We start from the raw sequence: 16888 nt of genomic DNA on the forward strand, positions 1-16888 counted from the left end.
ACACAGGGAGAAGCTGTGCTATCGTAAATACAGTATCTGATGCATTCTAAATTACCGCCCATTTGGAAAAGGAAAATGCAATAAATATTTACTCTGAGCTGCGCTTCGGTAGGTTGGTGGTAGATGGAAGGCCGTGTTGCCAAACCGAGTCCTTTGAAGAATGTCTCTGGTTGTCAATTGGATACGTTGTAGTAACGTCGTTGGGTGATAGACGGATTACGTCATTGGGTGATAGACAGGATACTCTGTCTGTTATTCCTAACCCTCGTTGCATCTGCTGTTGCTAACTCAATGGCTAGGAGGTATCACTTCTGTAGTGAATAAGAGTTCAAAGTTCATACCATTCGCAACCAAAGCTCACGCTGATGTTGGCTTCGTTCTGTAGTTATTATCTGAACCATTCTGACATATACATCTAGTGTCAAAATTGTGAAAATCTGAAAATCTGATTTCCCCCCAGCTAATCAATGTCTGCAACAAGTGCCACAAAACCATGTGGTAGTGGAAATGTGGATATCCACGTTTATAACCACATGTTAAATAAATATTGGTCTATAATTTGTCGCATTTCCAGAACATCTTATCTTCTGAGAGCAACAGCAATGGTTAAGTATCTTACCGCTCCGGGTTGGAGAGAGCGGTCGCCTCCGAGCGCTTCGGTCCGCAGGTAGTATAACTTTTCATTACATTTCATTACATTTCATTATAGTACAACGGTTTGATTTGTCTAATCTTAGCAATTTCTTCTTAGCTAGCTACATAGCCGTCTTTGTATCAAAGATAATTGCGTAATTATCGTATTTCGTCGTCCTAACGTAGTCTACACTGCTATCTGCCCAGCAGCTAGCCAGCTAGCCAGCTAGCAAACGTCCACCGTCTTCCGAATAGCAGCACTGTAAAAACTATTACACTCAACTGAACGACTTGATTAGTGTAGTGTTAGCTAGCTACATAGTTGTCTTTGCTGTCTTCATATCCAAGATAATTGTGTAGTTTAGAGTGTGTAGTCTTAGAGTGATTTATCTTAATTTACCGAGGTTAGCTAGCCAGCTATTTGTCGTCCTTAACGTAGGAGACACTGCTAGCTAGCCAACAGCTAGCCAACGTCTACCGAATAGAACTTCCTCACTCAACAACCCGGTCGCATTCCGCTTCGCTCCACAGGTAGTATCACATTTTCATTTCATTTCATTACAGTACAACGGTTTGATTTGTTTGATCGTAGCTAGCTACATAGCTAGCTACATAGCCGTCTTTTTATCAAAGATAATTGTGTAGTCTAGAGCGATTTTCTAGGTTAGCTAGCCAGCTATTGTCGTTCTTTTAACGCAACGTAACGTAATCAACACTGCTAGCTAGCCAGCTAGCCCCCGAATAGCAGCACTGTAGAAACTATCACACTCAACGGAACGACTTGATTAGTGTAGTGCCAACAACGCAGCCACTGCCAGCTAGCCTACAAAGTCAACAACGCAGCCACTGCCAGCTAGCCTACTTCAGCTGTATCATTTTAATCATTTTAGTCAATAAGATTCTTGCTACATAAGCTTAACTTTCTGAACATTCGAGACGTGTAGTCCACTTGTCATTCCAATCTCCTTTGCATTAGCGTAGCCTCTTCTGTAGCCTGTCAACTATGTGTCTGTCTATCCCTGTTCTCTCCTCTCTGCACAGACCATACAAACGCTCCACACCGCGTGGCCGCGGCCACCCTAATCTGGTGGTCCCAGCGCACGACCCACGTGGAGTTCCAGGTCTCCGGTAGCCTCTGAACTGCCGATCTGCGGCCAACAAGGCAGAGTTCATCTCAGCCTATGCCTCCCTCCAGTCCCTCGACTTCTTGGCACTGACGGAAACATGGATCACCACAGATAACACTGCTACTCCTACTGCTCTCTCTTCGTCCGCCCACGTGTTCTCGCACACCCCGAGAGCTTCTGGTCAGCGGGGTGGTGGCACCGGGATCCTCATCTCTCCCAAGTGGTCATTCTCTCTTTCTCCCCTTACCCATCTGTCTATCGCCTCCTTTGAATTCCATGCTGTCACAGTTACCAGCCCTTTCAAGCTTAACATCCTTATCATTTATCGCCCTCCAGGTTCCCTCGGAGAGTTCATCAATGAGCTTGATGCCTTGATAAAGCTCCTTTCCTGAGGACGGCTCACCTCTCACAGTTCTGGGCGACTTTAACCTCCCCACGTCTACCTTTGACTCATTCCTCTCTGCCTCCTTCTTTCCACTCCTCTCCTCTTTTGACCTCACCCTCTCACCTTCCCCCTACTCACAAGGCAGGCAATACGCTCGACCTCATCTTTACTAGATGCTGTTCTTCCACTAACCTCACTGCAACTCCTCCAAGTCTCCGACCACTACCTTGTATCCTTTTCCCTCTCACTCTCATCCAACACTTCCCACACTGCCCCTACTCGGATGGTATCGCGCCGTCCCAACCTTCGCTCTCTCTCCCCGCTACTCTCTCCTCTTCCATCCTATCATCTCTTCCCTCTGCTCAAACCTTCTCCAACCTATCTCCTGATTCTGCCTCCTCAACCCTCCTCTCCTCCCTTTCTGCATCCTTTGACTCTCTATGTCCCCTATCCTCCAGGCCAGCTCGGTCCTCCCCTCCCGCTCCGTGGCTCGACGACTCATTGCGAGCTCACAGAACAGGGCTCCGGGCAGCCGAGCGGAAATGGAGGAAAACTCGCCTCCCTGCGGACCTGGCATCCTTTCACTCCCTCCTCTCTACATTTTCCTCTTCTGTCTCTGCTGCTAAAGCCACTTTCTACCACTCTAAATTCCAAGCATCTGCCTCTAACCCTAGGAAGCTCTTTGCCACCTTCTCCTCCCTCCTGAATCCTCCTCCCCCTCCTCCCTCTCTGCAGATGACTTCGTCAACCATTTTGAAAAGAAGGTCGACGACATCCGATCCTCGTTTGCTAAGTCAAACGACACCGCTGGTTCTGCTCACACTGCCCTACCCTGTGCTCTGACCTCTTTCTCCCTCTCTCTCCAGATGAAATCTCGCGTCTTGTGACGGCCGGCCGCCCAACAACCTGCCCGCTTGACCCTATCCCCTCCTCTCTTCTCCAGACCATTTCCGGAGACCTTCTCCCTTACCTCACCTCGCTCATAAACTCATCCCTGACCGCTGGCTACGTCCCTTCCGTCTTCAAGAGAGCGAGAGTTGCACCCCTTCTGAAAAAACCTACACTCGATCCCTCCGATGTCAACAACTACAGACCAGTATCCCTTCTTTCTTTTCTCTCCAAAACTCTTGAACGTGCCGTCCTTGGCCAGCTCTCCCGCTATCTCTCTCAGAATGACCTTGATCCAAATCAGTCAGGTCTCAAGACTAGTCATTCAACTGAGACTGCTCTTCTCTGTATCACGGAGGCGCTCCGCACTGCTAAAGCTAACTCTCTCTCCTCTGCTCTCATCCTTCTAGACCTATCGGCTGCCTTCGATACTGTGAACCATCAGATCCTCCTCTCCACCCTCTCCGAGTTGGGCATCTCCGGCGCGGCCCACGCTTGGATTGCATCCTACCTGACAGGTCGCTCCTACCAGGTGGCGTGGCGAGAATCTGTCTCCTCAACACGCGCTCTCACCACTGGCGTCCCCCAGGGCTCTGTTCTAGGCCCTCTCCTATTCTCGCTATACACCAAGTCACTTGGCTCTGTCATAACCTCACATGGTCTCTCCTATCATTGCTATGCAGACGACACACAATTAATCTTCTCCTTTCCCCTTCTGATGACCAGGTGGCGAATCGCATCTCTGCATGTCTGGCAGACATATCAGTGTGGATGACGGATCACCACCTCAAGCTGAACCTCGGCAAGACGGAGCTGCTCTTCCTCCCGGGAAGGACTGCCCGTTCCATGATCTCGCCATCACGGTTGACAACTCCATTGTGTCCTCCTCCCAGAGCGCTAAGAACCTTGGCGTGATCCTGGACAACACCCTGTCGTTCTCAACTAACATCAAGGCGGTGGCCCGTTCCTGTAGGTTCATGCTCTACAACATCCGCAGAGTACGACCCTGCCTCACACAGGAAGCGGCGCAGGTCCTAATCCAGGCACTTGTCATCTCCCGTCTGGATTACTGCAACTCTCTGTTGGCTGGGCTCCCTGCCTGTGCCATTAAACCCCTACAACTCATCCAGAACGCCGCAGCCCGTCTGGTGTTCAACCTTCCCAAGTTCTCTCACGTCACCCCGCTCCTCCGCTCTCTCCACTGGCTTCCAGTTGAAGCTCGCATCCGCTACAAGACCATGGTGCTTGCCTACGGAGCTGTGAGGGGCACGGCACCTCAGTACCTCCAGGCTCTGATCAGGCCCTACACCCAAACAAGGGCACTGCGTTCATCCACCTCTGGCCTGCTCGCCTCCCTACCACTGAGGAAGTACAGTTCCCGCGCAGCCCAGTCAAAACTGTTCGCTGCTCTGGCCCCCCAATGGTGGAACAAACTCCCTCACGACGCCAGGACAGCGTAGTCAATCACCACCTTCCGGAGACACCTGAAACCCCACCTCTTTAAGGAATACCTAGGATAGGATAAAGTAATCCTTCTCACCCCCTTAAAAGATTTAGATGCACTATTTGTAAAGTGGCTGTTCCACTGGATGTCTTAAGGTGAACGCACCAATTTGTAAGTCGCTCTGGATAAGAGCGTCTGCTAAATGACTTAAATGTAAATGTAAAATGCTACAGTTATTGTTATTTATGGTGGTAAATCATTATTTTTGGAGTTCATTTTATAAGGGTGGAGGGTGTGTAAATTATTTTACAGTACAAGGGGAGGGTCATGTGAACATATTTTTACGCTGGGGGGGTGTTTTAAAAAGAAGTTGTATTTACTGGAATTATCCACAGACAGTTGGAGAGCTGAGGCTAGGTTTACTTCCTGGAATACACACTAAGACCTTTGACCTTTTTGGTCTAAGCTGTTGCAAAATAAACTGTACTAGCTTGTCAAAGTGGCTACGAGTGGTTTTTCAAAGTATAAATCATTTTCATAAAATAAAGCTGATAGATAATTCTCAGTCACAGGCTCGGATTTAAAAAACGTGTATATATATATATATATTTGTAGAAGTTTGGCAAGTTTTTGGAGTGAGTGTGTGTTTTTGTTTCTCATTGTAGGTCATTGATCTTCTTTTATTTGACTTTAGGTTAACCAGTGACGGCAAGCTTTTAGTCATACCTTCCTTCCCCCTTGTCCTTCCTACCTTCTCCATATAAACATGCACCCTTCTGCAGATTGTTTTACTTTTTGACCTGTGAGCCACCATGGAGTTGTCTGTTCTCTGGGGTTTGTCTGTAGCACTGCTGATATGTCCTCTTTATATGGGTGAGTGTCTTGACATGGCTTTTATATTCAAACTGCTGTTGTTGGCTTTTCTTACCTTTTTAGAAACATTTGTCCCATATGCTCCTGTATTCTGGATAGTATAACAATGGATGGAAAATCAAACGTATGTACTCAACATAAATATAGCCAGGAAGGATAAGTTTTTAACCACGTGTGTTGTTTTTGATAGGATTCACTGTCCGTACTTTTTGACTGGGTGTTCATCAAAGTGAGACTTTATGTTTGGGGTGATTATATTAATATTGTTGAATATCATAATATTCAACATAAATTATAATTAGGGTCTTAAATTTCACTCGTGTACCTACACACACATGTTCAGCTTTGACTCCATCCATTAGGGTTCTGTATACTATTAAGAATTCTGGGTTGGTAAAACTCGGATGTGTTCTGGTATTCTAGCCAGAATCCCAACATGGCCCAGGCCATTAATACAGGCATGCACGTGTAAAATAAATGGACATTTTCCCACACTGACCTCACAGGTGTAGGTGTTCTGTGTGAAGTCACCTGTAATGAGGAGAGAATGGGCATGGAAGGAGGTAGTTACACTCTCACTAAGAAGCTTGAGTATGGCAGCATTATGATATACCACTGTCCAGAAGGGTACTATCCACATCCTGCTTTAACTCGCTCGTGCCTGAAAAGCGGAACTTGGAAGCCACTACCAAAAAGAAGACCTCCTCAACAGTGCAAAAGTAAGTGACGATGCCTGATATCTTCCACGAAGACAGTATTTGAAATAAGAGAAATGCTACTGAAACAGGACCATCCATTTTGTTTTCTTCTTCTTTAGTGATCGAATGCCCCAACCCCTTGGTTTTAGAAAGTGGTTCTGTCTTGCCTGTACAATCGCAATATTTTGTCAACAATAAGACCACGTATGAGTGTTATTCGGGATACTCACTGCGCGGCTCAGCCTCCCGTGTGTGCCAAGCCAATGGGAAGTGGAGTGGGGGCACACCCATATGCAGCCGTGACTGTGAGTAGAAAACTGTCAACTGTCTCTCCGTCTTTCTCCTCAGGACCCTCTGGTCGGAATGACACATTATAAATGGCGTTCAGTGCCACAGCCTACACAATAACTAGCTATGCAGCATGCTATACTCTCCCTGCCCCTGACACCCTCCCTCTCCATTTCTCTCTGACTTTCTCCCACCGTGCTCTTACAGCAGGAAGTGAAGATCGCTGTGCTGACCCTGGGATTCCAGCAGGTGCTAGGAGGTCTGGTTCCAGTTTTGGCATTGACGACATATTGTCTTACCGCTGTGACGACAGCTTACATTTGTTGGGGTCAAAGACACGTGTATGTCAAGAGAGTGGCCAATGGACTGGGACTGAGCCTAAATGTTACTGTAAGGCCCAGAAAGACACCCAAAACAATAACAGTTTTCCAAGCAACACAACGCAGTCACGACTAGTCCATTGCTCAAAGATGCCAAAAGATTGTCATGTACAGTCCACTGTGAAAAATAGAGATTTATCCTGTGGTTGTCTGATTCTTTTGTTCTTGTTGCAGACAAGCACACGTATGACACTGCGCTGGAGGTCACGGAGGCCTTCGGCAGTGCTATCAGAGAGAGCCTTCAGATGGCAGCGCCCGTTGGTAGGTCTTCATAACACCTAATATATCATCAATTGTTTATTTGTTGAAGTCTTTATTCCATTTTCATTATCACCATAACTTTATCGGTATACAGTGCATTCAGAAAGTATTCAGACCCCTTGACGTTTTCCACATTTTGTTACGTCACAGCCTTATTCTAAAATAGATTAAATTGTTTTTCCTCATTAATCTACACCCAATACACCATAATGACAGAGAAAAAACAGTTTATACATTTTTTTTCAAATGTATTACACATAAAAAAACTGAAATATCACATCATTATTCAAACCGTTTACTCAGTACTTTGTTGAAGCACCTTTGGCAGCGATTACAGCCTTGAGTCTTCTTGGGTATTACACTACAAGCTTGGCACACCTGTATTTGGGGAGTTTCACCCATTCTTCTCTGCAGATCTTCTCAAGCTCTGTGAGGTTGGAGGTGGAGCGTCTCTGCACAGCTATTTTCAGGGCTCTCCAGAGATGTTAGATCAGGTTAAAGTCCGGGCTCTGGCTGGGCCACTCAAGGATATTCAGAGACTTGTCCTGAAGACACTTCTGCATTCTCTTGGCTGTGTGCTTAGGGTCATTGTCTTGTTGGAAGGTGAACCTTCGCCCCAGTTTAAGTTCCTTGAGCGCTCTGGATCATGTTTTTTTAATCAAGGATCACTGTACTTTGCTCTGTTCATCTTTCCCTCGATCTTAACTAGTCTCCCAGTCCCTGCCACTGAAAAACATCCCCACAGCATGATGCTGCCACACCATGCTTCATCGTGACAGTTGGCATTCAGGCCAAAGAGTTCAATCTTGGTTTCATCAGACCAGAGATTTTTGTTTCTCATGGTCTAAGAGTCTTTAGGTGCCTTTTGGCCAATTCCAAGCGGGCTGTGCCTTTTACTGAGGAGTGGCTTCCGTCTGGCCACTCTATCATAAAGGCCTGATTGGTGAAGTGCTGCAGAGATGGTTGTCCTTCTGGAAGGTTCTCCCATCTCCACAGAGCTCTGTCAGAGTGACCATCAGGTTCTTGGTCACCTCCCTGATCAAGGCTCTTCTCCCCCGATTGCTCAGTTTGGGCGGGCGGCCAGCTCTAGGGAGAGTCTTGGTGGTTCCAAACTTCTTCCATTTAAGAAAGCCACCGTGTTCTTGGGGACCTTCAATGCTGCAGACATTTTTTGGTAACCTTCCCCAGATCTGTGCCTCATCACAATCATGTCTCAGAGCTCTTCGGACAATTCCCGTCGACCTCATGACTTGGTTTTTGCTCTGACATGCACGGTCAACTATGGCACCTGATATAGACAGGTGTGTGCCTTTCCAAATCATGTCCAGTCAATTGAATTTACCACAGGAGGACTCCAATCAAGTTGTAAAAACATCTCAAGGATGATTAATGGAAACAGGATGCACCGGAGCTCAAAGGGTCTGAAGTCGGAAGTTTACATACACTTAGGTTGGAGTCATTAAAACTTGTTTTTCAACCACTCCACAAATTTCTTGTTAACAAACTATAGTTTTGGCAAGTTGGTTAGGACATCTACTTTGTGCATGACACAAGTCATTTTTCCAATAATTGTTTACAGACAGATTATTTCACTTATAATTCACTGTATCACAATTCCAGTGGGTCAGAAGTTTACATACACTAAGTTGACTCTGCCTTTTAAAAAGCTTGGACAATTCCAGAAAATTATGTCATGGCTTCAGAAGCTTCTGATAGGATAAATGACATAACTTTAGTCAATTGGAGGTGTACTTGTGGATGCATTTCAAGGTGTACCTTCAAACTCAGTGCCTCTTTGCTTGACATCATGGGAAAATCTAAAGAAATCAGCCAAGACCTCAGAAACTAAATTGTAGACCTCCACAAGTCTGGTTCATCCTTGGGAACAATTTCCAAATGCCCGAAGGTACCACGTTCATCTGTACAAACAATAGTACGCAAGTATAACACCATGGGACCACGCAGCCGTCATACCGCTCAGGAAGGAAACGCGTTCTGTCTCCTAGAGATGAACGTACTTTGGTGCGAAAAGTGCAAATCAATCGCAGAATAACAGCAAAGGTCCTTGTGAAGATGCTGGAGGAAACAGGTATAAAAGTGTCTGTATCCACAGAAAAACGAGTCCTATATCGACATAACCTGAAAGGCCGTTCAGCAAGGAAGAAGCCACTGCTCCAAAACCACCATAAAAAAAGCCAGACTACGGTTAGCAACTGCACATGGGGGCAAAGATTGTACCTTTTGGAGAAATGTCCTCTGGTCTGATGTAACAAAAATAGAACTGTTTGGCCATAATGGCCATCGTTATGTTTGGAGGAAAAGTGGGAGGCTTGCAAGCCGAAGAACACCACCCCAACCGTGAAGCACGGGGGTGGCAGCATCATTTTGTGGGTGTGCTTTGCTGCAGGAGGGACTGGTGCACTTCACAAAATAGATGGAATCATGAGAAGGAAAATTATGTGGATATATTGAAGCAACATCTCAAGACATCAGTCAGGAAGTTAAAGCTTGGTCACAAATGGGTCTTCCAAAAGGCCCCAAGCATACTTCCAAAGTTGTGGCGAAATGGCTTAAGGACAACAAAGTCAAGGTATTGGAGTGGCCATCACAAAGCCCGGACCTCAATCCTATAGAGAATTTGTGGGCAGAACTGGAAAAGGAAAGCGAGCAAAGAGACCTACAAACCTGACTTCGTTACACCAGCTCTGTCAGGGGGAATGGGCCAAAATTCACCCAACTTATTGTGGGAAGGTTGTGGAAGGCTACCCAAGTTAAACAATTTAAAGGCAATGCTACCAGATACACTCAATTAGTATGTAAACTTCTGACCCACTGGGAATGTGATGAAAGAAATAAAAGATGAAATAAATCACTCTCTACTATTATTCTGACATTTCACATTCTTAAAATAAAGGTGGTGACCCTAACTGACCTAAGATAGGGAATTTTTACTAGGATTAAATGTCAGGAATTGTGAAAAACTGACTTCAACTGTAAATAAGGTATTTCTGTTTTTTTATTTTTAATACATTTGCAACCATTTCTAAAAACCTGTTTTCGCTTTGTTATTATGTGTGTAGATTGATGAGGAACTGTTTTTATTTCATCCATTTTAGAATAAGGCTGTAACATAACAAATTGTGGAAAAATCGAAGGGGTCTGAATACTTTCCGAATGCACTGTATTTGCTAAACCTTTCACATATCCTCAAATATCCTCCTTTTCCACCTGTGATTGTCAAAGTAATATATCCTGCTGGTGCCTTTCAGATGACACAGATCAGGAAGGAAAGAAGATCACAATAGATAAAGGTGGAAAGCTTAACATGTACATTGCTATGGACATATCTGACAGCATTGCGGAGACAGACTTTAACAGTGCAAGAAATGCTGTCAAGAAACTTATCACAAAGGTATGTCACGAGTCACTCACAAAGTATGTTATGTAGCTGATAGAAAAGTCTGACAATATGGAATCAGTTATTGGTTTACCACAGTATTCCTCTCACATTCTTTGACAGATCATTAAACATGATCCTGTTTTGTGTCTTCACCTTTCACAGGTTAGCTCCTTTTCAGTCAGCCCAAATTACGAAATAATTTTCTTCGCCTCTGACGTATTAGAGGTTGTCAACATAATAGATTTTTCTGGAGATAAAAGAAAACCACTTGAGGAAGTCTTGATTGACTTGGACAACTTTAAATATGATGGTGAGCAAAACATTTACCATATACTGTATGTACTTACATCATCATTGCCCAAACAATACACATATCCAGTGGCTAGGTCAAATGTAATGTGACAAACAGTGTGTTTATGTGTGTGCGCATGCACTTTTTCACAGCTAGAGATAATGTTGGGACCAATCTCAACCTTGCATTTAAAACCATCCTGGAACGCATGGCTATCCAAAAACAACGAAATGAAACGCTATTCAAGGAGATCCACCATGTCCTCATCTTTTTCACAGATGGTACTGTATTGCTATTATTCATGTATATTTGTATGGAAAGTATTTGAATGTATTGCAATTCGTAGCTTTTTTTTTTTTTAAAGCTTTTGTTCATCTTTTGTCAGCTCAGTAATAATCGCTTGAATCTCTCTACTTGCAGGAGCTTACAACATGGGGGGTAGCCCTGAAAACACATTGGCCAAAATTAGGGAATCGGTGTACATGAATAACGAGACAAAACGGGAAAAATATCTTGGTGAGGTCAAAACTTTTGTGTGGTCATAACATTTAACAACAACCTGACATTCTACTCTCAACTATTCTCCTCCTTTTGAAGGCCCTCAGATCAATTTACTCCAAAAATATTTTAGGAACTGTCACGATCGTTGGAATAAATGGACCAAGGCGCAGCGTGCGTAGAGTTCCACATGTTTTAATAAATGAAACTCGCCAAAAACAATACCGAACAAACAAAACGTGACGTAAATGCAGTGTTCACAGGCAGCTACACAAAAACAAGATCCCACAAACAACAGGTGGGAAAAGGCTGCCTAAATATGATCCCCAATCAGAGACAACGATAAACAGCTGCCTCTGATTGGGAACCATACCAGGCCAACAAAGAAATAGGAACCTAGATTGCCCACCCTAGTCACACCCTGACCTAACCAAATAGAGAATTAAAAGGATCTCTAAGGTCAGGGTGTGACAGGAACTGTCAGGATCTTGACTTACTGTTCCGAGTTAAAAATAATAGAATACACAAGGTGGAATTTGTTTGTGCATCAGCAGTTATGTCAATCACTGATAGTCAATTAGCCCACCCCCAATAAAGTTGCCCATCCCTGGTGGCTTTCTAGCTATAGACTGAGCAAGGCCAAACACACACACACACACCAGTTTGCTCAGGAATAAATCAACCATTTCTGAACAATGATTTGTGGCACTCAGCACTCAGTACAATATTCAAATTCAAGCCAGCTATTGTCTCAAGTAGGTTACTGTTCTTGATTCATCTCATGCCTAATCTTTTTGTCACTTCCTCTTTGTTTTTTTTTTTAGATGTTTATGTTTTTGGTGTCGGAAGTGAAATTTTTGATGAAGATATCATGCCACTAGTGACAAAAAGGAACGGCGAGAGGCATTATTTTAAACTAAAGAATGTTATTGATTTGGAAAAAACCTTTGATGATATAATTGGTAAGAGTCCTAATTAAACAACAATATAGAAGAATGTGTAGATTTCTATGCGTCTCTGCATGGATATTATTCTGTATTTTAGTGTCTTTGTATCAGTGTGTTGAGTCACCTCTCTCCTCCACATAGATGAAAGCAAGGTTGTGGGTGTTTGCGGACTCCATAAAAACTATGATGACAATACCCCAAACACCATACGTCAAAGATACCCCTGGATGGCACGGATTGACAACACAGTAACAACACAGTGCCTGATTTTCACCCTTGATTATTTCATCAATGACCCAGTGGCCTTTCTGTGGCCTTCATGTTCAGATTTGATTTAGTGTGCACTGTCATTACCAATACATGACAGATATACTAACTTATAATTGATTCGATTTAATTTAAATTATCATATTTAAGTTAGAATTTGATTTGATCGCTAACAGTATACAGTAGACCTCGCCTGTCATTTAAGTCCTGAATTCAATCATCACTCATAGTGTGTTTCTGCAAAGCAATGTTTCAGGTTATTTGTGCTATGGGAGTGATAAATGGCTGACACACACCTCTCATACTCTATCTCATCCCAGTGCACAAAAAAATGAAATCCTGTTGACATTTAAATTAGATATTGATGCAAATGCCTGCCTGTTGTCATTTACTGTATGTATGTTCAACCTCTCTCTCCTGATACCATAGCATGAGGATGGAAAAGCTAGTAAATGCATGGGGTCTCTGGTCACTAGCCGCTTCATCTTGACTGCTGCTCACTGCTTCAAGTTCGATGACAAGGCAGACAATATCCGTATTACAATGGGGGAAAATCAAGGTATAACCAGCCCCCCCCCCCCCCCCCCTTCAAAAACATTTGCACTTACACCTAAACAATTTTTTTTTGAATAATCTTGTTTTTTTAAGTGATTATCATCATTACCAGGAAATATGTCCGGATGCCACATTTACTTGAACAAGTAACCTGGTGATATTGTAAGTTGTAAGCAACATGTTTGTTGAATTACACTCTAGTCCTGCCTCTTAACAGTTATAAAGGGAGCATCACGTATAATATTACATCCTGATTATAATATCAACGGTAAAAAGAATGACGGGGTAAACGAGTTCTATGATTACGACGTAGCTCTCATCAAACTGAAGAATGATGTAGATGTCTCTGTCCACATAAGGTAAGACATCTGATATTATGCTGAAGGTAACCGGATTGAATATGATGACACAGCCCTTCAGATCTGAATCTAAATCATCTCTGTAGTAACGTGTGAAGCACACATTGTTTCCTTTACGCATTATTGCTTTACTGTGTTCCTCAGACCAATTTGCATCCCTTGCACAAAGGAAACAAGTGGCGCTTTAAGACTGGTAGGAGAGGCTATCACCTGCAAGCAACAAGGTACAGTTACAGCACATGGCCTATCCACCAAGATACAAGGTTCATCTAGGCACTGTATGTTGCCTTGCCTCATATATTGTTATCCTTGCAGAACAACTATTGTTCAAAAATCCATTAGAAGAAGTCAGTTTCATTTCATATGATAAAAAGGAAAAAATGGATCAACGTAGCGATGCCAAACTAAAGCTTCAGGGTCAGGTGAGTGCTTGTATGATGTCTGACCACACACACACACACACCAATGGATGATGCCCATATGTGCGCCTCTCATATATGTTTCTCTTTAGTTGAGGGACAATTGTATCGAAATGGCTGTTACTGAGGTAGAAGGCATAACACCACTTAATCTAAAGGATATTGTGACTGATAACTTCCTGTGCACGGGTGGGAAACAACCTACTAGAGATAATGTTGCCTGCAAAGGTATGTTAACAGTTCATGGAACATTAGATGAGGAACTCACTGTTTGTTTATATCTGTTCTCAATGTAATGCGAACCTTGTGATTTGAATTAGTATTATTGTAATAGAAGTATTGTAACTTGTTAAAGATGAAAAGGGTTCTCTATTACATTGTCTTACCTTTTCATTTGTTTGCATGTGTGTACTTGTGTGTGTGCGTGTGTGCAGGTGACTCCGGTGGAGCTGTGTTTAAGGACTATGATAAACACCGCACCATCCAGGTGAGACATTCTGGCCATATCTACAGTACATACAGCAGAGAAACAGGCTCTAGCAAAGTGGCAACTTTCTATCTACTTTCCACATACTTTTTGTGCTTTTCTTTTTTCTACAATGATTATTCCATATTTATTTCTGTAAAATCTATTTGCAAACCTCTGGGGTCTTCGTAATCGACAGGTGATTAGTACTGTACTGACACCTCTTCCATTGTTCATAGGTTGGCGTGATCAGCTGGGGAACCAAGGACCTGTGCCCTGGTGGTAACAGTGATATCAAACAGGAGTCTAGCGAAAAGTCCAGAGATTTCCACATCAACCTCTTTAAAGTTGTGCCGTTTCTGAAGAAGTATTTGGGGAATGATACAGACGATTATAAACCTCTAGAGTTTTTAAAGAATTGAAGAGTTTCATTCCAAAACACTCTATTTTCAGAAATGTTGGTTAAGTATCTTTTCTGTTTAAAGAACTTATACAAGAGAGTGGTGTGTTTTTTCACTCTAATTATGGCATGGGGTTATTCAATGACAGGTATTTGATTCAAAACGATCACTTGATGGTTTCATTTCAGAGAAACAAATGATCATGGTTTTTTGGCAAAACTTTTTTTTTTACACAGTCAAATGTAAACACAAGAACTGTACAAATTAAACATTTGTAACATCAATATAAAAATGAAAAAGAATATTCAAAACAGTAATATGAGATCTATATGTAAAACATTTACATTTGACATTTAGTGGATGCTCATATCCATAGTGACTCAGTCATCTTAAGATAGCTAGGTGAGACAACCACATAGCATAGTCAAATTGAGTGAACAAACATTCCATTCCAACTAAACAATGGATATATACTGTAGCTTTTTGCAAAACAACACATTTTAATACATATCTACAATCTATTAATAAAAAAAATCTGATAACAGTAATATTTTACACACACACACACACACACACACGAAAGTACCCATAAGCAATCATTTCTAGTGAAAAAAACACAAATGTGAAATATGTGTATACAACGTTTAAGAAATAGAGACCGTGATAAAGATGTCTTAACAAAAGTTGATTTACAATCATGTATCTACTGCACTGAACAGACACGTCTTACAAAAATAGGTTGTTGAATCGAACTCTAGTTATCAATGAAAGTGTTCTTAACTAATGATAATTAATAAACTCATTACCTGAACTTCAAGCATTTCCTTTCTGTAGTCCATCCATGTATAATGCCTGGTTTTAAAGCCTCTTGGTCTTTTCTCATTTGAAAAAAAGTCTGTCCTCCACCCTCTCTCGCTCTTACATTTACATTTAAGTCATTTAGCAGACGCTCTTATCCAGAGCGACTTACAAATTGGTGCTTTCACCTTATGACATCCAGTGGAACAGCCACTTTACAATAGTGCATCTAAATCTTTTAAAGGGGGGTGAGAAGGATTACTTTATCCTATCCTAGGTATTCCTTAAAGAGGTGGGGTTTCAGGTGTCTCCGGAAGGTGGTGATTGACTCCGTTGTCCTGGCGTCGTGAGGGAGTTTGTTCCACCATTGGGGGGCCAGAGCAGCGAACAGTTTTGACTGGGCTGAGCGGGAACTGTACTTCCTCAGTGGTAGGGAGGCGAGCAGGCCAGAGGTGGATGAACGCAGTGCCCTTGTTTGGGTGTAGGGCCTGATCAGAGCCTGGAGGTACTGAGGTGCCGTTCCCCTCACAGCTCCGTAGGCAAGCACCATGGTCTTGTAGCGGATGCGAGCTTCAACTGGAAGCCAGTGGAGAGAGCGGAGGAGCGGGGTGACGTGAGAGAACTTGGGAAGGTTGAACACCAGACGGGCTGCGGCGTTCTGGATGAGTTGTAGGGGTTTAATGGCACAGGCAGGGAGCCCAGCCAACAGCGAGTTGCAGTAATCCAGACGGGAGATGACAAGTGCCTGGATTAGGACCTGCGCCGCTTCCTGTGTGAGGCAGGGTCGTACTCTGCGGATGTTGTAGAGCATGAACCTACAGGAACGGGCCACCGCCTTGATGTTAGTTGAGAACGACAGGGTGTTGTCCAGGATCACGCCAAGGTTCTTAGCGCTCTGGGAGGAGGACACGATGGAGTTGTCAACCGTGATGGCGAGATCATGGAACGGGGCAGTCCTTCCCGGGAGGAAGAGCAGCTCCGTCTTGCCGAGGTTCAGCTTGAGGTGGTGATCCGTCATCCACACTGATATGTCTGCCAGACATGCAGAGATGCGATTCGCCACCTGGTCATCAGAGGGGGAAAGGAGAAGATTAATTGTGTGTCGTCTGCATAGCAATGATAGGAGAGACCATGTGAGGTTATGACAGAGCCAAGTGACTTGGTGTATAGCGAGAATAGGAGAGGGCCTAGAACAGAGCCCTGGGGACACCAGTGGTGAGAGCGCGTGGTGAGGAGACAGATTCTCGCCACGCCACCTGGTAGGAGCGACCTGTCAGGTAGGACGCAATCCAAGCATGGGCCGCGCCGGAGATGCCCAACTCGGAGAGGGTGGAGAGGAGGATCTGATGGTTCACAGTATCGAAGGCAGCCGATAGGTCTAGAAGGATGAGAGCAGAGGAGAGAGAGTTAGCTTTAGCAGTGCGGAGTGCCTCCGTGATACAGAGAAGAGCAGTCTCAGTTGAATGACTAGTCTTGAAACCTGACTGATTTGGATCAAGAAGGTCATTC

The 16888-nt window shown here is 43.8% G+C and overlaps 1 protein-coding gene across 2 annotated transcripts in view; it reads left to right on the forward strand.

Moving 5' to 3' along the window:
* cfbl (complement factor b, like) overlaps positions 1–15398 on the forward strand; it is a 32783-nt gene extending 17385 nt beyond the window's left edge. Inside the window, exons 1-18 of one of the 2 annotated variants that reach the window (XM_029620929.2) lie at positions 4874–5350; positions 5857–6069; positions 6168–6353; positions 6544–6726; positions 6891–6977; positions 10247–10389; positions 10540–10687; positions 10822–10950; positions 11090–11185; positions 11992–12129; positions 12256–12362; positions 12811–12940; positions 13154–13295; positions 13440–13519; positions 13611–13717; positions 13807–13942; positions 14149–14201; positions 14420–15398. In XM_029620929.2, the coding sequence (XP_029476789.1) occupies positions 5290–5350; positions 5857–6069; positions 6168–6353; positions 6544–6726; positions 6891–6977; positions 10247–10389; positions 10540–10687; positions 10822–10950; positions 11090–11185; positions 11992–12129; positions 12256–12362; positions 12811–12940; positions 13154–13295; positions 13440–13519; positions 13611–13717; positions 13807–13942; positions 14149–14201; positions 14420–14602 (2322 nt within the window). In that variant the 5' untranslated portion in view covers positions 4874–5289 and the 3' untranslated portion in view covers positions 14603–15398. Of the gene's footprint in view, positions 1–4873; positions 5351–5856; positions 6070–6167; positions 6354–6543; positions 6727–6890; positions 6978–10246; positions 10390–10539; positions 10688–10821; positions 10951–11089; positions 11186–11991; positions 12130–12255; positions 12363–12810; positions 12941–13153; positions 13296–13439; positions 13520–13610; positions 13718–13806; positions 13943–14148; positions 14202–14419 lie in introns of those variants that run through there. The other variant, XM_065004891.1, reaches the window with a different exon arrangement.
* Positions 15399–16888: the final 1490 nt, after the last annotated feature.

This window comes from Oncorhynchus nerka, linkage group LG19 (genome assembly GCF_034236695.1).
Source record: "Oncorhynchus nerka isolate Pitt River linkage group LG19, Oner_Uvic_2.0, whole genome shotgun sequence".
Classification (NCBI taxonomy): domain Eukaryota; kingdom Metazoa; phylum Chordata; class Actinopteri; order Salmoniformes; family Salmonidae; genus Oncorhynchus; species Oncorhynchus nerka.